This window comes from Balaenoptera acutorostrata, chromosome 10 (assembly GCF_949987535.1).
Source record: "Balaenoptera acutorostrata chromosome 10, mBalAcu1.1, whole genome shotgun sequence".
NCBI lineage: Eukaryota > Metazoa > Chordata > Mammalia > Artiodactyla > Balaenopteridae > Balaenoptera > Balaenoptera acutorostrata.
The window spans coordinates 611,790-637,296 of record NC_080073.1 but is presented as its reverse complement, the minus strand read 5'-3'; the positions used below and the strand labels follow the sequence as shown (position 1 = coordinate 637,296).

Genomic DNA, 25,507 nt, shown 5'->3' with positions numbered 1-25,507 from the left:
GGCACCCTGGACCCACGCCCAGGCGCGAGGCTGCACCCGCCACCTGCCTTCGGAGGCTTCGAGCCGGCGGGGCGGGGCGGGGGGCGGTGGTGTTAGAAAACCGTTCTGGTCAGTGTGGAACAACAGAAAATATAGTTAATTATAAAAACCCTAACAAAACACACCATAACCCTAAACCACGGAAACGTCTCGGTGGGCACCCCCTGGCCTCGCTCCTTGTGTTTCCACATATGTCCACGTGGTGTTTGTTCCTCCAAACAGTGGGCTCACGCAGCTAACGCGACTTAGTTTTTAAGCGGACTCACGCTCCAGGCTGAATCGCCGTTGTCAGAGGCCACAGAGCCGGTGGGCGGAGCATGTTTCATTTAACACGTCCTCTGCTGCTAGGCACTCGGTTGTTTCCAGTGTGTTGCCGACGTCACCGACACTGTGATAAACCCAGTGGGGCCCAGCTCCCCAGAGGAGCCCCCTCCGGCCACTGCCCGGGCCTCTCCCGAGGGCCTCGCCAACTGACGTCCGAGGTCGGCTCTCCTGCTGCACCAAGGCCCGGGGCACGGACCAGGTGTCGCCGTTGCTTCCCAGCACCCGGGACGTGGTGAGGATGGCAGGGTCAGCTCCTTGGGCCTCCCGGGCAGAGAGCAGCCTGCAGGACTTCCATGAGGGACTGACCTTGGGGTCGGCGCTTGCCCGTAAGGGGAGGGAGCGGAGGGCGGAGGCAGAGCCGGGCTGCCCTGGGATGCGGCGCGGCAGCCCGGCCTCTGTACCCGCTCCACCAGGCCGCCGTTGGATGCAGCTCTGGCCCTCGAGGGTGACTCTGGCCAGGTGGCTCCTGGGCACAGTGACTTCCCAGAGGGAGCGGACTCGGGTCAAAGGCCGGACGCCGGCAGGTGGCCTGAGGGTTCTAGGTGGCGGGCCCTCTGCTCTCACGCTTGCTGAGCACTGACCATGGGCCGCCTGTCACACGACCCCGGGAGAAGCGCCTGTGAAGGCTGCAGGGCGGGAGGAGGGGGGGCCATGGGCAGCGGCCAGGTCCCTTGTGGTTCCAGCTCCCTGAGCCAGCTTCCACTGGGTGACCTGCGCCCTCCCTTTGTCCCTCCAGCCCTGGGTGACAGGAGCTTCATGCTACTGCTAAGTTCTGGGTTATCACAGCATCCCATCCGGGGTTTTAGTTCCTCCACCTCTTCTGGGGCCAACTCCCTGGACTCAGCTCCTCTGTTTAAATAATCAGTGCTTTCTGGCTCCTGGTTGGACCCTGGATGTCACAGCCAACGTCATGACATTTAATCCCCAGCCACAGGGTAGGATGAGTATAACTCCCCAACAGTCACATAGCCGGGGCCTGGGCCCAGAATGCCTGCCTCGAGGTCCACACCCTCTGGACACAAGCCTCATCTGTGCCACACTCTCTCAGGCCCCACTTCCTGCCACGTATGGCCACGTGCAGGGGCTGGAGCTGCGGGCCCACACACAGGCACGTCGTGCACAAAGGCCCACACACGTGCGCACAGAGCCCGCGCCCTGAGCACACGCAACCCCCCACCAAAGTAACACTCGGACACACAGCCCTACGGCCACAGTAGGGGAGGGTGGCGCTCAGCCCACGGAAGCTTGGCTCTGGCGCCAGGGGAGTCCGGGGAACGGGCTGAGGTCCAGGAGGGAGGCAGGGGCACGAGCAGGTGGACAGCACGGCTGGCTGCCTGTGAGAGACACAGGCACAAGTGCACACGTCTGCTCACACACAGGGGCCTACACACACACAGGCACAGGTGGCCAGGTGCAGGCAAACCGGTGCTCACGCAGGTGCTCTGAGGCTGCCTCCTGGGTGGGAGAACAGGGTCTGAGACTAGGAAGCTGGACGCGGCCCTGGACACCACAGGCTTCTGACAGAGTCTCAGAAGGGCCTTGGCAGTTTCTGGCTGAAGGGTGGCTCTGATGTCACTTAGGGTCAATGAGCCGGTGACCTGTGACCCCACTGAGCTGACCTCGCAGAGGGCCCCTCGCTGGGCGCCCTCCACCTACCGGGCCGCTGTGTGTTTCTGACTGTTCCCCGGTGTGTTGGGGAAGCTGACCAGGACCTCTGGGTGGGCATCTCCTTGGCCAACATGCAGCTGCGCTGAGACGGCTGCAGGGGCAGCTTGCCCAGCCCCCCGGACGCCGACAAGCCCCGCGGATCTCCAGCTCCACATGCAAGAACGGGGGGATGAGCCGGGGCTGCAAAGCTGGCATCAGGACCGCTGGCTCTCAGCTCCAGAGGGCCTGGGCTCCAGAGAACCGTGACAGGAAATCAAGCTCACCAGCCGAGCGTCCCCCTCCTGCTGCCCGCACAGCGCTGGGCTGGCAGGTGCAGCCGGGCGGTCAGGGCGCCTCAGCGGGGGCCCTGCCTAGGGTCAAGGACTGGCAGGTGGGCGCCGACCGAGCAGAGTTCACCCCAGCCCGGCTGTCACCTGCCCTTCTTGACCCGCATCCCTTGCTCAGTCTGCAGAATCACCAGCACCCAAGCCAAACACACAGAAACCACCCAGGTCCTCCCCTTGCCCAGTGAAGTCCAGTCGGGGCAATTCCAGCGCCTAAGGCTCGGCCTGGTCTGTCCCCAGCCCCGCCCCCGGCCCCCGAGGGTCACTCGTGACCCCAGGTGTCTGCAAGGCTCTCCACTTGAGCCCACCTCCCCCCAAGGCCAGGGCGACACCCCTCAGAGGGGCTGGACTGCGCTGGTCCCTCAGGAGCACCTCCCGGCCTGGCACCCACCCCTGGCCCTGCGCCCAGCTTTACTCTCTGCAGACGCCCAGCTGTGCAGAGTCTGTGCCCCGCCCCCGGCCCCCATCTGGGCTCCCACTCTCCCAGCCTCTGGCTGCCCGGGAGACCTCCACCCGGCGCTGGACTCAAGCTCAGCCTGTCAGGAAGCTGGCCTGCTCCCCTGCTGCGCCCCGACGAGGAACTGCTCCCCTCGCGCACCTCCGCCCGCTCTGGGCACGGCTAGGCCCGCACCCGCCTGCCCCACTGGCGCTGGCGGGTGCCCGTCCTCCAGCCTGACCTGGGGCCACGCTCCGGGCATGGAGGCGGCAGCAGGCCCTCCTGGCAGCCCAGACACGACTGAAGACAAGGACGCCTGCTTTATTTGTCTGCGGACAGGGGCACACACGCTACTTCTCCAGCACGGGGGCGTCGGACGTGCCAGCAGGGGTGCCGGCGCCTGCGGTCTCTGGACTGTGGTCCCACAACGGGTCCCCTCTTCAGGCTCCAAGTCGCTGCCAGGACCGGGGTGGGCCTGCGTCAACCCTACAAAGGAGAACAGAGATCAGGTCCACCGGGAGCGCGCGTGTCCCCCAGGCTCTGCTCCACGAGGGCCCGTTTCATGGAGAGGGTCCTGCCCCGTGGGTCCCCAGGCCTGGACGGGGCCTCCTCACCTCTGTGCCCGGTGCCCACGCAGCACGTGCCTGTGGCCTCCCGCCTGCACCCTGTGCACACGGTCTTGGCCCGGAGACCCAGCTCTCCTTCGCCCCACGAGGTCTCCCCCCTGTTCTCTTCTTCTTAGCTCAGAGTGAAACCGCCTGGAGAGCCCTCACCCCCAGGTGCTGGTGCGTGGGACACAGCACCTCACGGGGCTGGAGCTCGCGCAGCAGCCCTGGGGAGGACCCTTGCGTCTCTGACCTGCTCCCTCCCTGCTGCCAGGCAGCTCCCAGGGGCAAAGTGCTCTTAGGGACCCTTTAAAGCCGGAGGCTCCTGAGGCGAGAATGGCGGGGCCTGGGACCTTGGGGAGCTGGCAGGGAGGGTCAGGAAGGAGGACCACGCCTCAGGGCAGGGCCTCTAGGACAGCTTGCAGTGCCCCCCAACATGGGGCTGGGGAGCACGTGGGACCCAGACCACCATGACCACCTCCACTCACCAAAGGCCGGGCCCCATCAGGCCAGCGCGGGAGTGGCTGCCCTCTGCCCCCTCAGCTCTCCCCCTTCCACAGGGCAGCCCGGCCCTTTCCACGACCCCTACCCTGCACCCTGGCCTCTCCACCCCCCGCTGCCCAGAGGTCAGGACCGGTGGCCACCCCGGACAGCAGGGCCTGACCTCACCCAGAGCTGCTCTCGGACCTGGCCTGGCGGCGCCCACAGACCCCCTCCCCGCCCACCCCCGCGGAGCCCAGGGCGGGCGGGAGGCTGCAGCTGACGCCTACCTTGTGCGCTGAGCCGACACAGTGCTGGTAGGCCTTGACCAGGTCCGCACACAGCAGCACCTCCTGCAGGTGCTCGCGGTAGCAGCGCAGGATCTGGGCCTGCAGCCCCGAGCACACGGGCTCCACCCTGCGGGGCCTGCAGAGAGGAGGAGGCAGTCTGGGGCAGTGCCACGGGCCAGGCATGGGGGCCGCAGCGTCGGGTCACCCCCGAGAGAGGGGCCGAGGTGGCCCTCGGGGGACCCCGCCCGCCCAAGGCCTCCAGGGCGCCTCCCGCCCCAGGTGTGGGCCACCATCGTCTCCCCCAAAGCTGTTTTTCTGATTTTGAAACTAATACGTGCACGATGAGGAAAACTGGATAACCACAAAATGTTTAAAAAAAACTAAGGTGTTCAGACTGTCACTTCCTAGAGAATATCACTGCAGCGTTTTAGAGGAATTTACTATTTTTTCTTTCTTTGTTTATCAAGGTAGGTTCAGAGCCTAAAACTAGACTCTAAACGTATTCATTTGAAGAATGATTTTATGTTCTCTTTTTAAAAATATGAAACAAAGATGGAAAAGGGAAATAAAGCTTATTCTCAAGTCCGTCACGGGGGTCTTCTTCCTGACGCCTCGCCTGCTGCCCCTCCCGCCCTCCCCTCTCTCCGGACCTCACACATGCTCCCCTGTACACGCACCCTCTCACACTCACACACGCGTGCACACACGTGTGCATGCACACACACCTGTGCACACAGCTGTACACTCACTCACACATGTGCACATATATACACGCACATGCACTCACGCCCCCGAGCTCCTGTGTTCACGTGTTCAGGCCCCTGCTCCTCGCAGCTCTGGGCGGGGTTGCCATCTCTCACCGCCCGCCCCAACCCCAAACCAGGCAGCAGAGGACGAGGAGGCAGGTGGCCGGCCCAGGTCCCACACTAGGATGCAAGGGCTCCAGGACACACACTCACAGGGTTTCCACGGTTTCTGGCAGGTCCACCAGGAACCTCGGAGCCGCGGCTAAGCCTGGGCCCCGTGTTGCCCTCCCAAGCTCGGGCGCCGGGGAGGCCTCGGCAGTGGAAGGACCCCTGCTCCTGTCACCCGGGGCCTGCAGGTCGACAGCTCCCCGGCCCCAGATCTAGTTTCAAAAGTCCAGCCTTGCAGCAGGTGCTGGGCTGGAACGTTGGTTTTAACGCAACTCAGCCACCCACATCCATCCCTTAAGACCAGGAACGGAGGGCTCAGCGGCTCTCGTTACCCATCTGCGGCCGACACGCCCGGCGCCACCGTCCCGGCAGCGATGCCCACGGGCCCCCGGGCCCGCGTGTGGGCTTGGCCCTCAGGCCCGCCGACCACACACTGCAGCCCCTCCCTTCCCACCGCCGCCCCCCACCCCCAGACAATCCCTGACGAGGGAGTGACCGTGATCAGCTAAGATCCGTGGCTTGGACGGAACAGAAGGTTTACAAGCTGAACAGGCAGGAGGCGGGGGGGGGGGGGGGGGGGAGCAGCCGCCACGCCTACGCCGAGGTCCACGGCTCCGAAGGTCAAGGCTGTGGTGGGAGAAACAGCCCCCTTTCCCCGGAAGGCCCTGCCTGCCACCCGGGATTCCACCGGGTCCTGAGGGCGCATCCAGGGGACGCAGCGGCCCTACAGCCCCACGCGGCCCTGCTCCTGCCTGCACCGTGCAGACGGGCTCGGAGGCTTCCTACCTGAGGAGGACACGTGTCTCTCCTCGGCGCTGACCTTCGCACGGGAGAACAGATGGGCTCCCGGGCCCACCCTCTCCTCCCGGGCCCTGGGGTCCCCTCACTGGCTTCCGTCTGCCGCGGTAGTGGGGTGACCGCCTGGCTGCCCAGGGCTTGCAGGATGCCCCTCGCTCCGCGTTCAAGACCTTTCTGACACGGGCACGTCCAGTGGTGGGCCTTCTAAATGCCTCCGGACGGGCATCTCCTCTCTGCTGCCCTCCCCTGGGAACAGCTCCCTCTGCACTTCCCTCTGGGCTCCTCCGTCCCCACTTGCCCTTGGCGGGGAGCCCCCGAGGCCCCATCTTTCGGGCTCCATCCTGGCACCCGCCTGCCGTCCTCCCACACAGGCCTCCTGCTCCCCTGGCCCCGCAGCCCCTGGAGCGGCGGATCCCATCCAGCCCTGCTCCCCATGAACAGCTCCCACCCGTGGCCCCTGAGGGTGCGGCCAGCAGAGCTGTCGGAGCTGCAGGTCTCATGGAAAGAGGCGTCTGCGGGCAGGACGGCCGGCAGCCTGGCCAGTGGTGTGGGGCTCGTCCTGGGGCCGCACCCTCTCCAGACCGACGGCAGAAGCGACTCACCGCTGGCTGTAAATGGGCAGAGCAGCGGCTTCTTAACTCTGCCCCCCACCTTCTGTCTTCAGGTCCCTGGACCAGGGCCCCTGTGCGTTCTGAGGGCAAACCTCGCAGAGCACCCAGTGGGCTCCCAGTTCAGGAGAAACAGAGGGAGGAGCCAAGCAGAATCCGGCCCCTCACACCAGGGCCACCCGTGGGCCTGCGGACGCCCCTCTGCTCTGGCATTTGTCAGTGACAACAGGAGGAGATAGGGTGTCAGGAAAACGTCAATCGCAAGAAATTTCACCTGTCTGCCTGCAAACCGGCCGTGAATGGGACGGGGCAGGGAGCAGGCAAGGCTGGGTCACACAGCTGGGGCCGTGGCAACCCCGTCCACTGCATGCAAACAGCTCAGGCTTTATAGGCTGCTTGGACACACAAAGAAGGTACCCAGGGCAGTGACCTCTCCAGGGACGGAGAGAAGCCCTGCCCCCCCAGCTGAGGGACGTGTTAGGATTCCCGTCTGGGAGGCTCTGGGGGGTGAATGCTGGCCCCCTCAGAGGTCAGCTCCCCTTGCTTGCCAGACTCTCCTCCTCTGCACGAGGGGCTGAGATGCCAGACAGGAGCCTGCAGGGTGAGGGGGGCAGGGCAGGTGGGGCCGGCAGAGAGTGGGGCAGGCATTTGGCAGATGAGAGCGACGACAAGAGGCTTTGGGGCTGGGCCCAGGTGTGGGCTGGAAGATGGGCCCCGTCCGACCTGTGCTTCACAGCTCATGGCTCACCCAGGCCCGGATGGTGCTCTGAAGCTGCCCTGGGCACTCCGGACCACTGCCCGCTGCCCCCTGCCAGCTTCGGGAGACCGGCCATGTCGCTCTCACTGCCAGGCACCCCGCACTGGGAACCCGGCCCTCCCCACCTGCGTGGGCACAGAGGGCCCTCCTCCCTTTCCTTTGCCCCAAACACCCTAAACTTCTCCCCCCAGGGCCAACCCCAGTCCATCCCAACAACACACACCCCAAACTCCAATGCTTGGACCCCCCCCCCGGGTCCCTGGAGCCTTCCAGCCTAGCATGTCACCCCCAACCCGCCAATTCCTCACCACATTCACCATCAGGCACCAAGGAACCCACTTCCCACCTAGTTTCCATCTTGGTGAGTGGCGTCCCTGCCACTCCGGTCACCCACCTAGTCAGAAGCCGGGAGTCGTTCTAGATGCCTCCCCTCCCCCTCCTTCATTCTAGATGCCTCCCCTCCCCCTCCTTCGTTCTGGATGCCTCCCCCCCATCATAGATGTCTCCCTCTCACCTTCTAACTACAACGTTCCTGCTTCTCTCCAATCTAACTGAAAACCGCAGATGTATCCACTGCAACTCCCAAACAGCAGGGACGGTCATCCTCTCTCTCCCTGGACCTAACCCACCCCACCTGGGTGGCTCTAGAGGCCACCGCTCCTCCTCCTGCCTCCCCTCCTCCATCCCTCCTCCCCAGAGGCCTTCAGTCCCCGCAGACGCCCGCTCCTCTTGGCCCCTGGCTCGGGTCCGCGGAGGCCAAACCCGGCCGTGTCCTGCCTCCTCTGCACCCCCTGCCGGCTGCAGTTCTGCGTGGTTCCCAGAGCAGCTGCCCCCAGGCCACAGTGACCCTTCCAGAAGGGCCTCCTCCCCCTCTGGTGCTCAGGCCCTGGGGCCCAGCTCTCCTGAGCCCTCCGTGCCACTCCCCACACAGTCTGGGGTCTGCTTCCCCGTCCCCCTGCCCCCCAAGGGCCACCAGCACCCTAAGGGCACAGACACCCTTCCTTGGCATCCCAGCCTCACTACCCCTGCCTCCTACCTAGAGGAGGTCCTTCTGCAGGGCCAAGGCACCCCATCAGCCACCCCGTCTCTCCCCCAGCACCTGGGTGGCCTCTCCCAGTGGCCTTTCCCTCTCGTACCTTCGCTATTCCGCTCTCTGCTGAAGACACCTCACCTTTTTAGAGTCTAAGAAGACCACAAACCCAAACCACTTCTGCTCCTGACCCGCCCGCCCCTAGCCCGCTCTCCTCTCCCAGAGGCTCTGCCCGGGGCTCTGCTCCCACTCCCCCAGTCCAGCCTCACAGGCTCCTCCTGCGCAGGGGCCCATCGCAGCCCACCTGACCCTGGAGGCCGGAGGCCCCGTTCTGACTCCGCTCCGCTCGCCCTCTCCCTCCACGCATGCCCCCCGAGCCCCACGTGGGGCCCCCGTTATTCCCACAGTTCTGCGCCAGACTCACGGCCGGTGTGGTCACTGCGGGACGAGCGGCCCAGTGGGCACCCACAGGAGCCCGACATCCTCCTCCTCCTGCACCTCGTACGCTGGGCACGTTGTCCCTGACACCCCCATAGCCCACCCTCTCCACTGCGAGCACTGATTGTCCTAGAACATAAAGCAGCCCACGGGTTTCCACAACTCCAAGGAGGTTAACAAACCCATTTCTGGGGCGATTACAGCTCACTGGGCCCTGTGCTAAGCAGTCCCTCCTGTCCGCGTCCGTCCCTTCTCTCCGGCCCTGCTCTCCCCCTCCTGAACTCGGGAGGTCCCCCGTCCAAGGCCAGTCTGTCCCCACAAGGGCGCAGGGCCCGGGGAGGCTCGGAGCTGCAGGGGAGCCCATGATGGGCGTGGCCTGGAGGACCACCCTGCCGCGAGGGCACCAGGACGGAGGGGGACACAGCTTCATGAAACAACCACTGCACATGCTCACCCATCATTCACCCGAGTCACACAGCAAGGCCACCAAGGCCACTAGGGAGGGACCTGCCCTCTGCAGCCCCCAGCATCTCCCCTTCACTCCCGGCTCTGCCATCCTTCCCCCCAGGGGCAGGGGTGGTCTGCATGGGGGTTGGGGGAGCCCAGTGAAAGGGACAGGGCTGAAACCACACCCCTGCAGGGAAGACACGGCCACGGCCCCGGCCCCAGGGAACCGGACCCTCACGCCGCCTGAAGTTCTCGGTCCGCGGCTGGGAACTGCTCTCAGCTCTCCTGTGGCAAAGCTGAGACGCTCGGCCGTGCCGGCCCGGAAGGGGCGTCTGCGGCGAGGTGTGGAGCCCAGGCCCTGGGAACCCGCTGCGCACGTGAAGGCCAGCGGGTAGGGGCGCCTCCCCCAAAGCACGCCCTTCCTGGAGCCTCAGCGTGTCACCTTGATTGGAGATGGGGTCCTGGCAGGTACAGTTAGTCAGGATGGGTCACGGTCGGGCAGGGAGGCCCCTGATCCAACGTGGCTGGTGTCCTCCTAAGAGGAGGAGAGACACTGACCACGGACACAGACCAGAGGAGAAGCCACGTGACGCCGGAGGCAGAGGCTGCGGTGATGCACCTACAGGCCGAGGATGCCAAGCCTCCCGGCAACACCAGGAGCTGGACAAACGCCCGGGGGTCCTCCAGCTTCAGAGAGAGCGGCTGTGGGCCACAGCAGCCCCGGGAAGCACGCAGCCAGCCCCGCCGGAAAGCGCCGAGTGCCGGCTGGGCAGAAGCTAGCGGGAGGCAGACGGCTCACCAGTCACCTCCTGAGACAGAAACACGCATCTTGCGTGACAGAGGCTCCGCGGTAAACGGCTCAGGTGGGAGGCCTCTCGTCCCAGGTTGCACCTCAGGCCGGGCCTGAGGTCCAGGTCATGCTAAGGACCAGCCCCTGCCAAGTCCTAACCCGGCACAGCAGCCCATCCTGCAGGTGGGGACACCAGTGTCAGAGGGGTCAGGTGACCTGCCCAAGGCCACACAGCAAGAGACGGAGCCAGCATAAGAGCCCGGTTATCTGGCTCCACACTGCGTCCATTTAGCTCCACTCCAAGTCTGGAAAATTCCCCCAAAATTCCAAGGAAGAAAGAACCAAGGGTACAGAAAAGAAGCAAAAGACACATGGGATTCAGGCTCCCAGGGGAGCCAGAAGTTTGCCGACTGGAAGGGCCGACACCAGCCAGCGCGGGGCCGGGCCCCCTCCGAGCTCACACAGGCCCGGCTGCTCACGGGCCCGAGTGCGACGTCAAGCACGTCCCTCTGTGGGCTCTGCTTCACTGACCGACATCTCATCACCTCGGCCTTCTCCCATTACTACCGCTGGTGTGGAACTGGGCCATTAGACATCCTCCTGACACTTCATTTCAGAGACGCGCTGGCGGGGGTGAACGCACGGAGCAGGCTTTCTATCACGGCTCGGAGGCGAGGTGCGTGGGCTCCACAGAGCTGCACATCCATCTCTGTCAGGGCCAGCTGAGCCGCGGGACAGGCTCCGCGGCGGCCCGGCCAGGGCCCAGGGGCCGACGACACCAGCTGCTCGCTGAGGACACGCTTCGCTGGCCGCTGCCGACCACGTGCCACTCAGCCCGGGCGGGTGGGGCCCAGAGACGCGCTGTCGCCAGAGGCCACACGGGACCCTCCCGGGGGGGCCGCTATTCTGGGAGCCCAGGCCTAGCAGAGCTCTGGTCCTGAGGAAATGAAGCGCAAAGTGGCCCCCACGGCTGCTTAGCCAGCAACAGGATTCCTCCCTGGGACTGCCACTGCATGCACACGTGCACATGTGCGCACGTGCACGGCACAGGGAGGCCGCTCCCGGCTTTGGTCCTTTGCGAAAAAGCCGCAGGGGAAGCACACGACCCCCCGAGGAGCCTCCCGATTCACCAGACGTGTGGGGTGGACGCAGCCCAAGGAGGCGTGGGTCGCGGGGGTCCTGGGGGTCCGAAGAGGGCCACACCAGGACCACTGGGGCCGCAGAGCCGTTCCTCACGGTCCCTCAGCGGCTGGGGGGCTGGAGGCTCCAGGGGAGGGGGCGGCAGCAGCAGCGCCTGAGGACCCCCGGGACCCCGTCTGCCGGCATCCTCTTGTTTCCCCTCCCCGAGGCCTCCCTGTCTCCTGGGCCACGGCACCTGCTGGCTGGTGTCGCCCCCAGTCTGCCTCCCCCACCTCCTTGTGACACACCTGGGGGGCCTCTCCAAGCCCTGCTGTGCCCCCTCCTCTCCGTGCAGGCCTGGCCACTTGCCTGCTGCCCAGGGACGGGCCGGCCCCTCCTGCTCTCACGTACGGTCTCACCGAGGCCCAGACCCCGCAGGGACCCCGGCCCACGTCCCTCTGCTGCAGGGCCGTGGCCCCAGGAAGAGCGCAGTGCCACAAACACTGGCTCAGGCCTCCTGCCTGCCGGTCCACAGTGCACGGAGCGGCCGAGGCCACACTGAGGCTCCTCCTGCGGTGGGCGTGACACGGCAGGGCGACTCCCCAGGCTGCCGCTTGGCTCCCAGCCCCCGGGATGCGCCCGCCCCTCAAGGCGCCGCACAGGGGCACTTCCGGGGGGCGCTGGCTGGCAGGGGCACTTCCGGGGGGCGCTGGCTGGCAGGGGCACTTCCGGGGGGATGCTGGCTGGCAGGGGCACTTCCGGGGGGCGCTGGCTGGCAGGGGCACTTCCGGGGGGCGCTGGCTGGCAGGGGCACTTCCGGGGGGATGCTGGCTGGCAGGGGCACTTCCGGGGGGATGCTGGCTGGCAGGGGCACTTCCGGGGGGCGCTGGCTGGCAGGGGCACTTCCGGGGGGCGCTGGCTGGCAGGGGCACTTCCGGGGGGCGCTGGCTGGCAGGGGCACTTCCGGGGGGATGCTGGCTGGCAGGGGCACTTCCGGGGGGTGCTGGCTGGCAGGGGCACTTCCGGGGGGTGCTGGCTGGCAGGGGCACTTCCGGGGGGGTGCTGGCTGGCAGGGGCACTTCCGGGGGGCGCTGGCTGGCAGGGGCACTTCCGGGGGGCGCTGGCTGGCAGGGGCACTTCCGGGGGGATGCTGGCTGGCAGGGGCACTTCCGGGGGGATGCTGGCTGGCAGGGGCACTTCCGGGGGGCGCTGGCTGGCAGGGGCACTTCCGGGGGGCGCTGGCTGGCAGGGGCACTTCCGGGGGGCGCTGGCTGGCAGGGGCACTTCCGGGGGGCGCTGGCTGGCAGGGGCACTTCCGGGGGGATGCTGGCTGGCAGGGGCACTTCCGGGGGGATGCTGGCTGGCAGGGGCACTTCCGGGGGGATGCTGGCTGGCAGGGGCACTTCCGGGGGGTGCTGGCTGGCAGGGGCACTTCCGGGGGGTGCTCGCTGGCAGGGGCACTTCCGGGGGGGTGCTGGCTGGCAGGGGCACTTCCGGGGGGCGCTGGCTGGCAGGGGCACTTCCGGGGGGCGCTGGCTGGCAGGGGCACTTCCGGGGGGATGCTGGCTGGCAGGGGCACTTCCGGGGGGATGCTGGCTGGCAGGGGCACTTCCGGGGGGCGCTGGCTGGCAGGGGCACTTCCGGGGGGCGCTGGCTGGCAGGGGCACTTCCGGGGGGCGCTGGCTGGCAGGGGCACTTCCGGGGGGCGCTGGCTGGCAGGGGCACTTCCGGGGGGCGCTGGCTGGCAGGGGCACTTCCGGGGGGCGCTGGCTGGCAGGGGCACTTCCGGGGGGCGCTGGCTGGCAGGGGCACTTCCGGGGGGTGCTGGCTGGCAGGGGCACTTCCGGGGGGCGCTGGCTGGCAGGGGCACTTCCGGGGGGCGCTGGCTGGTGTCCCGGTGGCAGGCTGCCATCACAGGCACCGTGTGGGCGGAGGTCCTGAGTGCACTCGCTGCCAGCCTCCGTCCTCCCGTCCCCTCTGACTGCAGCCAAGTGTCCCCGATCGACTGTGTCACCTCTGCTCACCCACGAGGGGCTGGCACGGCTCACACCTACAAGGGCGCCCGGCGGCTGGGGCCAAACCTGCGCGGAGCGGCCCCACTGGACCGGGAGTGCCCCGCGGGCAGGGACCAGCTTACTACCTCTGCGTCCAGGGTCCCCGCCGACGCCGAGCTCAGCAGATGACCCAGCCCAGGGAGGCCGTGTCCCCCTGACCGTCCAGATGTCCGCCTGGTCCAGCCTGTTGCCTCTGTGGCCCGTGGGTGGCCCTGGGCCTGCTCTCCAGCTGCCTCCGGACAGACTCCACTTCCTGGGGGAGCCTCTCCGTGCCCAGCCCCGGGGGTGGGACCCTCACAGCAGCCAGGAGCTCAGTGTCGACTGGAAACCAACAAACCAAGGAGCGTCCCTCTGGGCTGGGCCGGACCACACAGCCCTCCACACGCGGCAGAGTTAGGTCGGCGGAGACCATAAGCCTCAGTGCAGGACGGCCAACATCTCCCAGCCCCCGAATAGGTTTGTGGTGTGGTGTGGTGTGCTCTGGTGACAGGGCACACAGGGACAGAGGCAGGAACTAACCCCCGACGCCGCCGGGTGAGACTCAGGCAGAAATACCACCTGGTGACGTGAGCAGGCACAGCTGCTCCACCCTGGGCCGTCCCTGCAGTGACTCTGAGGCTGGGGTGTCCCCCATCCCCTCTGTGATGGGACCGAAGCCGAAGCCTGGAGCCCCTGGGCACCCCCCACCCCTGGTCCTGCCCGGCTCTGGCGCCTAGCCTGCACAGGCCTCCTGTCGTCACAAGAACTGCCTCCCCGGGGCCTCCTCCCAACCGGCCCCTGCGTCCGCTGACTCAGACCCTTCCCGAAGCCCTGCCCACCACCGGCCCACCAGACCCTAACCCTCCACCAGCCACGCAGCTTTCCCCCCTCAGCCTGCAGAAACGTGTCCTCAGCTGAAACCTGACACATAATCTCGGTGAAGAAACAGATTAGTGCAGAGCTGGCGCGGTGGGGTCTTCGCAGGTCCGTCCCCCGCTCTATGGTTTCCCAGCACATTTGGAAACCGCAGGGGCCTTTTCCTGGCTGACCCGGGGTGTTCTGAGGGGCGTCCCTGGACACTGGGGCTGATTCGCTCTGTGGGCCGCACCCCCGTCCACTGTCGCCGACACAAGAGGTGCAAAGGGCCTCAGGGCGTCACCCATCCATGCACCTCACACGTCACCGAGGGCGGGGAGGGGCCGGAGTCTCTGTGCAGGAAGCACCGGGACGGTCAGCCCCCTCCTCACCCTCAGCTACGCTCTGAACCGGAGCTGACCCTCAGCAGCATCAGAGTCGCCTGCGGTCCCCGGAGCCCAGCAAGACCCTGACGCCACCTGATCGAGGAGAGGGAGCCAAAGCCGGGAGGCGGAGGGACGCGGCCCCCAGCCGTGCAGCGCTGGGCTTGCTGTGCTTCCCGTCAGCCTGGAGTCACGGAGCACAAAGCACGAGGGTGGGCGCCCTCCCGCCCTCCTGCCGGAGGGGCCGCAGGGAGTGCGCGGTGCAGCCCGGGGGGGAAGCGGCCAGAGCAGCGGTGAGGGCGGTTTACACTGAGCACAAAAGGTCAGTGATGGAGCAAGTGAGGGTGTAGCACGCGGAGGACCAGGGAGCCAGGCCCGTTGAGGAGGGAACTCCAAACACGGAGAAGCTGCAAGAACCCTAGAGCCAGAACCCGGGGAACCCGTGTGAACTTCACGTGCTCAGACACACGTACGTGTGAGTGTGCGTAAACTCACACACGTAAACGTGCATGCCTGTGCGGGAGCACCTGGAAACACTGACACCCCAGCAGCAGCAAGCACGCCCAGCGCCCAGACCTTGGTTTCTAAGCACCACTCTGCAGTAAACAGAACAGAGTGGAGACGTGGCTGATTCCAGGGCTGGGGCCGGAACACCTGTGCCAGAGAGTGAAGGCCACTCAGAGCGTGAAGCCACACATCAAAAGGACAGAAGAGTCTGTCTGAAGGCAGAATCCTGGACCACGTGAACAACAACATAAACGAGGGAATCTATTACAACCCAGCAAGGCACTGTGACTCCTTGACTCTTTCCTAACATAAACAAACAAATCAACACCTAAGTGGGGGAGAAAGGAAACTCTCCCTTTAATCCAATTCATAAATGTAGAGGAAACGACGGAAGTCAACAACTGCCATGGGCCACTCCGACTGTGGTGGCTGGTTCAGGGGACAGTTGTCCCTGGAGGCCGAGGCTGAGGGATTAGGATCTGGACACACCCTGGAGAGCCTCCCGCACAGCCGGGATCAAGCACAAGGGACACAGCCTGTGCAGAGGGACCAGGCAGACCCACCGTGACCGGGTCACGGTCCACACCCCTAGTGGACGGATGAGACCCACCAGGAAGGGCGCGGCACCCTCTGGGGGGCCTTCCTGCCAGGAACGCACGGCCTGAGGCTGGCCACGAGGAAACATCGGGCGGACCCAGGCTGGGGTCGCCCTTCAGAAGGAGAGGCCTGTACCCTTTTAGACTGTCAAGGTCACGAGAGACAGAGAAAGACCAAGGAACTGTCCCAACTGGAGACTGATGGTCACGGAGCTGCAGCACAAACTCCTGGGCCAGAAAGGAAAGGGCTGCGGCGGGCAGCAGGGGGCGTGCCTGTGGTCTGCGGCTGAGTCAGCGAGGGTTTCCCGACCGGAAGAGCTGTGGTGTGTGGTCACGGAAGACGGTCCTGGGAGGTACACGCTGGACTAGAGTACTTAGTGGCAACAGGTCACCACGTCAGGAAGAGACAGTGTTTTTGTCTAGAGGGAGGCGGTGAGGACGCAGACCCTAGCATGACCAATCGGGCTTAAGGCAAGAGTTCTTATTCTTGTGACCTTTCTATGGGTTTGAAATTATTTCAAAATAAGGCAAAATAAAACACAACAAGGATGGCAGTTTGAGAGGACTGAATGTATTCAAAAGGATGTATTTATCCCAAAAAAGAGCCCACCAGGTTTTCCTTTTTTTTTTTCCAGCTGGGAGTGGGGTAGGGAAAGTTTGACAAAGTGATTCTAAATTCATTTGAAAAAGCAAGTTGGAAAAAGGTCACCAAGGTAGAAGAACTTGCTCTGATGGATATTTAATATTTTAAATTAGTGTAGCTGCATAATATGTTTTATACATATCTAAAACGTGCAGGCTTGGCCCCAGAAAAGAGTCCAGAAACAGACCCAAGGACGTTAGCACAGGATTGGGTGGACTTTTACATCACTGCTGATGGGACAGAGGGCTCCCCATTTGGGAAAGAACCAAGGTGCATCTGTACTTCACACCCCACACCTAAGAAACCACAGTGGGGTCATCTGGAGCACGCCTTAGTGGGGAATAAGTCATAGCGGTACTCGTCCTAAAAATATGGGTATGGTGGGAAGGAAGGCCTTTGGATTATAACCTAAGTCACAAACAGAAAAATTAACAACAGCAAAAATGCACTGGGTCCCTATCCCCCCATCAACTTCCAAAGGGCAAAAATTAAACTCAAAAAATAGTCACAACAGAAATAAAAGATTAATAACACCGTTACACAAAGACCTTTTAAAAAGAATTAATAAGGAAAAAAGGGCGAAGGCCATAAGTAAGTAGTTCACAGAAGAAGAAATGCAAACATCTAGTAATTTCTGGAAGGGTTTAACCTCACTGATCCTGGAAGAAATGAGGGAGTTTAAAAAAGAGAGGTTTTGGGCTTCCCTGGTGGCGCAGTGGTTGAGAATCTGCCTGCCGATGCAGGGGACACGGGTTCGAGCCCTGGTCTGGGAAGATCCCACATGCCGCGGAGCAACTAGGCCCGTGAGCCACAACTACTGAGCCTGCATGTCTGGAGCCTGTGCTCCGCAACAAGAGAGGCCAGAATAGTGAGAGGCCCGCGCACCGCGATGAAGAGTGGCCCCCGCTTGCCACAACTAGAGAAAGCCCTCGCACAGAAACGAAGACCCAACACAGCCATAAATAAATAAATAAATAAATAAAATTTTAAAAAAAAGAGAGGTTTTGTTTGTTTGGTTTTGGTTGTGAGATTGGCAAAGATGTTTTTTAGAAATATTGTTAAAATCCTGTGCTTGGGGAAACGGACACCGTCCAGCATCACTGTTTGGAGTGAAAATTGGTACAGGACCTCCATTGTTCTGGACAGTCAGTAAGTAAAATGTAAACACATAAATATACACATATAAATACACAGTTTGTGTGTGTGTGTGTGTTCTCTGACCCAACAATTCCCTCTACGAGGATTTAAATAAGTGCATGACAACAGATAAACGTATTTGTTGCAGTTATCATTATATTGGTAAAAAAAAATCAGAAAACTCCCCAGGATTCATCAATAAGTGATCGATTACATAAATTCTGACCCTCTAGAATAACAATGTAGTATTAAAAGTGAACATGTAAATGCACATTTACCGACATGGACACAGGCCCACAGAATGCGGACGAGGGAGGTGACGTGTGTTTCCACGAGCCCACTTATGTCCAACTGTGTGTGTGCTCAGCTCAGAGTGACATCACCACAACTTAAGCAGGGCGAAATTTGGGCTTTTTTAACTTTTTAATACTTTTCTGCATCGTTTGATTTTTTACAATATTCATGTATCATTTTTCTAATCAGAAGACAAAACTATTTTTCATTTTGAAAAACTGTAAAGATACACAATCATCTGGATATTTTCATCACTGATGACTTCAAGGTGCTACAGTAAATAGCAAATCAAACAATGTGCAGACACCACATCCATACGTTATAGATCTGGATGGATTCTACAAGTGCACTGCAAGTTATTATGTATATCTGTACGCACACACACAATTAGACAGGACGAAGACAGGTGGGTGTGGAATGCAAAGCAAATGGGTACGTGCACAAAGTAGGAGCTAAATCTTTGTTGAATTAGGAGCAAATAAAGAAATGCTTCTCTCTGAAAAGCCTGAAATAGAAATCAGCTTGCTCACAGAGTCAAAGGAATGCATGCCTATTCTGGTGGATCTGCTGCGAGACCAACCGTATGGCTCCGGCACCGCACCTGTCCCATCGCTGCTCAGGAACGGGAAGGACGTGACCCTTGCCTTCCCCGTGGTCACAAATCACAGGTGTCAGGGGCACCCTCTCTCCTTTCCCGTGGCGCATGCACCCGCCCCGCCGTGCGCACGCGAGCACACACGCTGAGAGACAGGCTGGCACAACAGGCTGAGACGAGCATGCATCAGGGCAGAGACACTCGGGCGTAACGACGATCAACCACACAAGGGCAGGACGGCAGCCTGAGCTCAACACACTTCTTCCGCTACCTCTAGCGCCATCGTCCTGAAACACGTCCACTCCCATCAGTTCAGAGCTTCCCAAGCCTTCAGAGGAAGCCCAGACCCCGGCGCTCATGCCCTCTCCCCTCGGGTGGACTCGGCGGACGCGGGAGGCTGGCAGGGGCAGCCTGGGCAACGGGCCTCTCCTGACCACTGGCGCCGTCCCCTTGGGAAGCCCGTTCACGGCACGACTCCCCGTGATCCTGTCCACAGAACGAGTGAGGTGACATCGTCCAGGTGACTGGGCCACAGGCAGCATCCGCCGAGTGCCAGGGCCTCCCTCCCATCTGCCTCGCCCGCCTACAGGAGCTGCGGCCCCTGCTCCGGCTGGGCTCACTGTGCGAGGTGTCGTGTGGGACCCATGCTGCACAGGCCAAGCACACACACGCCGCACGGGAGGGGCCCAGGCCTTCCTGCTGTGGCATCTACGTGGACTCGTGGGCCTCGCGCCGGCAACTTCCTGCCACGTTGGCCCCAAGCGAAGCCGGAGCCCAGCTGCCCCACCGGCCCCAGCACTGCTCGGCCCTCTCTGGAATGCATTTCACCTCCCCAACGGTTCCGTTTAATCTGCGTTAGAGATTCGCTATGCTGCACAATCACCCTTCATAATTTTTCTTAATTCCTCAAGATGCATTCTGCTACCTTTGAAGAAATAAACACAGCTTCACTGGTCATTTTTACCATACGGAAAGTGTCATAAATTTTATATCCAAGACAAATGGCAAGCTTTGTATTATAAAAATCCTATTTTTCCTGTTATAGCTTCAACCAGACTTTTGGCCTGTGCTTAAACAGGCATTTGGACTAAGCTGCACATGGTTTAGAGCTGATACACAGAAGCTACAGCAACAAACCCTGAGAGCAGAGAGCCTTTGTCACCATGGTTCCCACCCTACACTCTCCAGCCAGGCAAGCAGACGTGGCCGCACCTTGTTTCACCGCGTGGTGTTGCCCTCCTTCCGGGATTTCAGCCTGGGCCCTGAGGACTAGTTACCATGCCGGTCAGGGTCTGGAGGACTAGACATCATGAGACTGGGTTAGGGCGGAGGGGGCTGCCCGCCCGGGAGTGCTCACACCTGGCTCAAGATCACCTAGTGGTCAGCACGGCACAGGCTGTGCTGGGCCTCAATGCCCGGTCCCTGGAGGGAGGGAGGGAGGCCCTGAAGAGTGGGAGGCATAGAGGAAGGGGCATCACAGGGACACCAGAGCCCCCTCTGCTTCACGCCAGCACTGCCGTCCTGCCACCAGAAACCACGATCCAGGCGGAAACAGCGCCGACGGCTGCGGCTGGCGTCCTGCATCACCCAAGACACGGCAGGGGACATGCAGTCACCTGGGAACCCCAGAGTCACGCTCAAGATACACGCTCTTCCCAAAATGACTCCCAGATCTGAGCAGTCGTCCTTAAGACAAGGAACCATGTATCGTAAACACATTTTTCTCATCTAGGACCGAGGTGACCAAATTTTTTACTTTTAAACCATTTTATATTTCTAACCCATATTTAGAAATTCGTACCTGCCTGAGGTAGAAGCTTGTTTACCTGACGAAGGAGGCAATGTCAAAGGAAAGAAAGGGGTAGCACGTTCCCGCAGCCCGGCTCTGACAAAAGCAGGGCTGTGACAGTGACGCCCTAGGGGCAGTGCCAGCCCTGCCGGGGCCAAGGACCCCGAGGTGACTACTATGAGCCAATTCACCGGTCAGGCTGCTTGCAGGACAGGTGGGGAGGGAAATCGTGTGTCAGCTTAAGCGAAACTCCCGGGCAGTGGGACAACTGTCCTCACGAGACGCCTGAAAGGCGGTCCATCCACCGCGTGGAATTCACAGAAGAGTGCGGCAGCCAGACTCAGAGCGCCCGACCCCGCCAGGAGTCTCTCGTAGGAGCTGGGGGTCGGTTTGCCGGCAGCGCTGCATGGACGGTCAGTGGGGTCCAGCTGACCAGGCGGCGGCACCGAGCTGGGACGGCGCTGCGGCCAGCGAGGGGCTGCCCACGGGCCCTGTGGTTTCGGGGTGCCTCCACACGGTGGCTCACGGCCTCACCTCATTTGTGCGTGTGTTGGGTGGGGGCGGGGGCAACAGCAGGAGTGATGGTCTGGGGACACTTTAAGGAGTTCCTAGGAATCACGGCCCAGGGTAGGTACCCTCAACGTCCCAGAGACTGGACTGTGGAGAAGCCTCTCGATTCTCTGCGGCCTGACCACACCAGGAACACGGGGCCTATTCTGGACGACAGAACCAGGGTCCCCTCCAGCCTGGACCCACAGCCGTGCAGTGAGTGCAAGGGAAGCCCCAGGGTGGCACGTGGCCAGCCCGTACCACACACACCGCTTCTCCGGGGGAGGACCCTCAGGACAGAGAGCTCCTGGGTGGGGTGGGTGGAGCCCCCGACCCTTCAGACCCTGCAGCCTTTCCTCCAGGGGCCCGGAGGCTGTTGGGATGCTAACACGTAACCACGAACCTCTCACGCACGTGCTCGCAGAGGCTGCAGAGATCACCCTTCCGGGAACCCCCGCCCTGGTCCTGCGGCACCTGGCACCCGGAGACGGTGCGGCGTCCCGGGAGGTCAGCAGAGCCCTGCCCTTGTCGCCGCCGAGGGACGGGAGCCCGTCCACGGGGCCCAGATCTGAGGGGCTCTGAGACCTACACAATAACCGCTCGACTGTCCCGAGCCCTCGGCAGGGCTGCCTCTCGGGAGGACAGGGAGCGCGGTGCTGGAACAGATGACCACGCGGGACCCTAAGCAGAGCTTTCTCTCGGGAAGCGGAACAGGGAGGCAACAGACTTGGAAGAATAAACCCAAGGATGACGCCACTCAGTGGTAACCCCTTCACTGACTGAAAAAGAAGATTCCTCCACTGTAACAGCATCTAATCCCCAGAAGCTGATCTAAAACGTGACACTCCAAGAAAAACGAAAGTGGCTCAAAGAAGGGAGGCTTTCGGGACCGTGGCTTTATTCCCGAAGCGAGTCATTAACAGAGCTGGGATGCAGGGCAATCTCGTCTTTGTCGAGGGGAGGGATTAACAGACTGTCGTCTCTGGGCCCAGCCTCCTGAGTCATGGGTCTCTGAGCAGTAAGAAGGCACCGGGCGGAGGCCGGCCGCCCCTGGAGGCTGTGGCCACGTGGGGTGGGGTCCGCCGGGGACTTGGCACCCCGCAGGACAAGCTCTGAGCCCACCACCTGTGGTCCTCAGAAGGCTGCCCTGGCCCTCCTGGCTGGGGACCCGCAGACACTCTCCCCGGCCAGGAGCCTCCCTCCTTCCTGCTGGACCCCGGCCTCCCCACCTGGCACCCTAGCCTGGGGGTCTGCACGGCCCCTTCTCATCTCTCGGTTCTGCTCCGGAGTCAGGGACAGTGCCCAGAGTCGCAGCCACCCTCCGCCCACTGTCCTGCTGTATCCTCCTCGCAACGCGTTGCATAACTGACCGTTTGTGCGTCGGGGGCCCAGCTCATGTGCAGGGGCCTCGTGTGTCCGCCACGGGGGAGAGTCCCCGGCTGGCGGTGCCAAAGCGGGTCCCACGTGGGCTCCCCACCTCCACCTCGGCACTGGTGCTGTCTCAGCCTCTCCCAGATGCTGCCAGTCATCCTTCTAAAACACGAATCCCCGCTTACAAGCTTTCTCACGGCTTGCCGCTGCCTGCAGGACGCATTCCAATTCTCTCACACGCACAGAAGGCCCTTCACGCCTGCGACCAGGCCGCCCTTCCAGCCGCACCCGAGCCTCAGGCCCACCCTTGACACCTGTTTCCCCCATGCAGGTCCCTGTTTTCTCCGGCACCGCACCCGGGTCTCTGCCCACACGGCCCTGACGGCAGAGCCGAATCAGCCGGGAAGCCCCGCGGCCTGTGCCCGGGAGGGCGTCATTCACGCGCTGGTAAAGCAATGATCACACCGGATATACCGTGCGGGTGCTCCGGTCCGGGGCCCGGGACACAAAGCAGCAAAGACGGCTCCTGCCCGCCGAAGCCTGAGGGCCAGTGGAGCACGGTGCGGGGACAGAGGGGCGCCCAGCAGGGGTCTCGGCCCCAGGACCACCCCGGCGAGCCCAGAGGGCGGTGCCGCCTGGGGAGCTGTGCCCGTGCGCCCTGACACGTGGTACCAGCCATGCGAGAGGCCCAGATCACCGCCACCCAGTCCTGTCTGCAGAGAGAAGGGACGACGGAGAGCCCTACGGGGGCCGCGAGTCACGTGGCAAACACACCCCGCCGTCTCTGTGGACGTGGCCTGGGCGGGGCAGGCCACGGGGAGAGTCCCTGAAGGGGGAGCCTCCCCGCTCGAGGCCAGTCACGAGCAGACCACGAGGAGACTCTGCCCGGAGAAACCTGGTGGCCGCTGCCCGCGGGCCATGGGAGCCAGTCAGCCTGCCAGCCTGCAGCGACGTCTCTGCCGGACGTCTGTGAGCGGGCACCGCGGCCCAGGAGGAAAGAGCAGATCTGGGCTCCATCGGACCTGGTTCGGATGCCGCGCTACCCCTGCCGTGGGTCCTGAGCACCCGTGGGGACCACTCAGCCCTCGCAGGAGCCTGAGCAAAAGAGGCACCATCCCCGCCCTGTTTCACAGTCCAGGAAGTGAGCCCGCAAGGTGCTGGACGCGGCTTCGGCCCCTGCCACGCGCTTCACACCAGGAGACCCTGAACCACACAGGCTCCGGCACAGCCGCCGCACGTGATATCCTGAAAGAAACGGATTACCTGCACTTTGTCTTGTGAATGAATTATTAAATGGGTTTTGATTTGTCAACCTCTCAAAGAGCCAGGTACACCCGTTTAAACCACGTGTTTTGGTAAATTTCTGAATAGAAAATGCTCCTTTTAACAGGTTAGGTAAGGAAAGGAAGTCAGAGACAGAAACAGCCTCTGAATTCAGGCTAATACAGCACCACCTGGATTAGAGGATGTTTGAACCCGTCTTATTCAGGATTCAAGCCCACAAGCACCGTCTCCATAGACAATCATCATCCCATCGTTAGGTCCCTGACAGATGCAGACGGGGAAGCTCACACACCTGAAAACCAGCCCCTCCCTCAGATGGGCCCACGGCAGGCAGGAGCCCGGCCCAGGTGAGGTGGGCAGCCCAGCAGCTGTGTCCTCACGGACCAGACCTCTCTGGTCACGGTCCCTGCAGCACGGTGACTCAGTCCCAGGAAACAGTTAATAGCCTTCTTCTTTCGGCTCCGCTGTGCTGACCTCTTTGAGGGCCGCCCTCTGTGGGGCCAGGGGCTGTATGAGTTTCCTGCCAGGAGGGAGCCGAGAGCAGCTCTGGATGACTCCCACAGGAAGAGGACAGAGGTTATCATAAAAAATAGATGTGACAATAAATGCAGGATGTTCCCCGGGGTCTTAATCTCTTCCTTCAGGAAACCTGAGCAATTCCGCCTTCCGTGCTGCTGTGAGGTAGAGGGTATGTGTGCACGTGTGCGCGTGTGTGCGTGTGTACTGGGTGATTTGCTTCTGCCCCAACAATGGATTCTTCTGAAACCAGAGCCCCAGCCTGTGGATGTTGGCCTCGCCGCCCGTGCTCCTCCTCAGGCCAAGTGCTTGCTGACCCCCGAGGATACGGTGGGCCTGGCAGCCTCAGGGAAGCTCCAGAGGCCAGCGTGACGTTGGGAGGGTCACTGTCCGTCAGCGTCTAACCCAGCCAATGTGACCCACGGTGCTGTTTTCTGCTTGGCAAACTCTAACCCCTTCCTCAAAAGCAAAGCTGGGACGCCCAGCCACAGGGGAGTGGCTGGTGGAAGAACTACGCTCTCCTGAGGAGAAGGGAACCTGGAGGTGAGTGTTCATTCCTGGAGCTGCCTCCCCCCATCCCCCTGAGTTTTTGCCAATTCTTGGTGTTGGGCAAACAGCTTCTGCTAAAAGGCAGAGAAGCCAGCAGGGCCTCTGGAGCTCTCCCGGGACGGTAGAGACACAGCATGGCTGGGACTCAAGGGATCGGGACTCCAGGGAGAAGGGAGGCACACGCAGGGGTTTTCCTCCTTTAAAGCATTCTTCAGATCCGTGAGCTCAAGAAGCCTCATGGCAGGAAACTCAGAACCTAAGTAAAAAGCCACTGAAGGGCAGAGTAGAATTCTCAGAAGTTTCATAGAGTTGAGGAAGCAAACATAGGGCTTCAGAGCTCGCCAAGAACAAGGCACCCTGGACAGCCAGACCCTAGGGACAGGGGTCAGTCAAGAAGCCTGAGCTCCACCAAGACTGCAGGCAGGACCCAGTCAGCTCAGTCCATCAGGGTTTACGTGATCTGCCTTCACACTGGCCCATCAAGGAAGGGGGTGAGCACCTCTGGGGAAGCCTCTGTACCTTCTCTATAACGCCTGGCACTCAATCAAGAATTACCAGGCACACGGAGAAACAGGACCACGAGGGAAAAACAGGCAACAGAAACAGACCTGCAGATGACTTCAAAATAACTACAATTAATATGTTCAAGAATTCAGGTGGCAAAAACCAGAATCCCACCAGACACTGGGGGAGAAAATGCAAACAGAATTTCTAGAATTGAAAAAATGCAGTAGTTGAAATTCAGAATTCAATAAATAGGTTTAAAGCAGATGACACATTAGAGAGAGGATTAGTGAAGTGAAAAGTCAATAGAGAAGACTCAGGTTACAGCATGGAGATGAAGAAACAGTGAGGAAAACCAGAAAAAAGAGCATGGAGACACGGGAGACACAGTCATTCCAGAGAGGAAGAAAGATAAGACAGGCAGAGTTTTATCTGAAAACGGAATGACTGAAAATTTTCTAAAACTAATGAAAGGACATCAAACCCCAAGGCATGAACCCCAAGCAGGAAAAAAGAAAGAAAATTTAAACTTGGGCACACCAGAGTCAAAATGCTAAAGAACCAAAGACAAAGTCTGAAAATCAGACAGAGAAAAAAGGAACTAGCACAAAGGAGGAACAATAACATCCACACAGACTTCTCCAGGGAAAAATAGGTATCATGGAGTAGAAAGAGGCCCTGATAAAGCCAACGGCAAGGACTGCTATCTGCTTCCAATTAAGGGTAAAGTAAGGATGTTTCCAGACAATTCAAAACAGAGAGACTCTGTAATCAGCAAACTACACTAAAGAAGTAGTTCAGTGAGAAGGAAGTGATCCCAGGAAGAACCCATAAAT

At 61.7% G+C, this 25,507-nt stretch overlaps 1 protein-coding gene across 1 annotated transcript in view; it reads right to left on the bottom strand.

Annotated features, from left to right (window-relative positions):
- Positions 1-3,091: 3,091 nt before the first annotated feature.
- The window catches only part of CHCHD6 (coiled-coil-helix-coiled-coil-helix domain containing 6), a 131,297-nt gene continuing 108,881 nt past the window's right edge, over positions 3,092-25,507 (bottom strand). Inside the window, exons 7-8 of the mRNA XM_057554663.1 lie at positions 4,166-4,301; positions 3,092-3,276 (exon numbers count right to left, since the gene is read on the bottom strand). Coding sequence (XP_057410646.1) covers positions 3,271-3,276; positions 4,166-4,301 — 142 coding nt within the window. The 3' untranslated portion in view covers positions 3,092-3,270. The remainder of the gene's footprint in view (positions 3,277-4,165; positions 4,302-25,507) is intronic.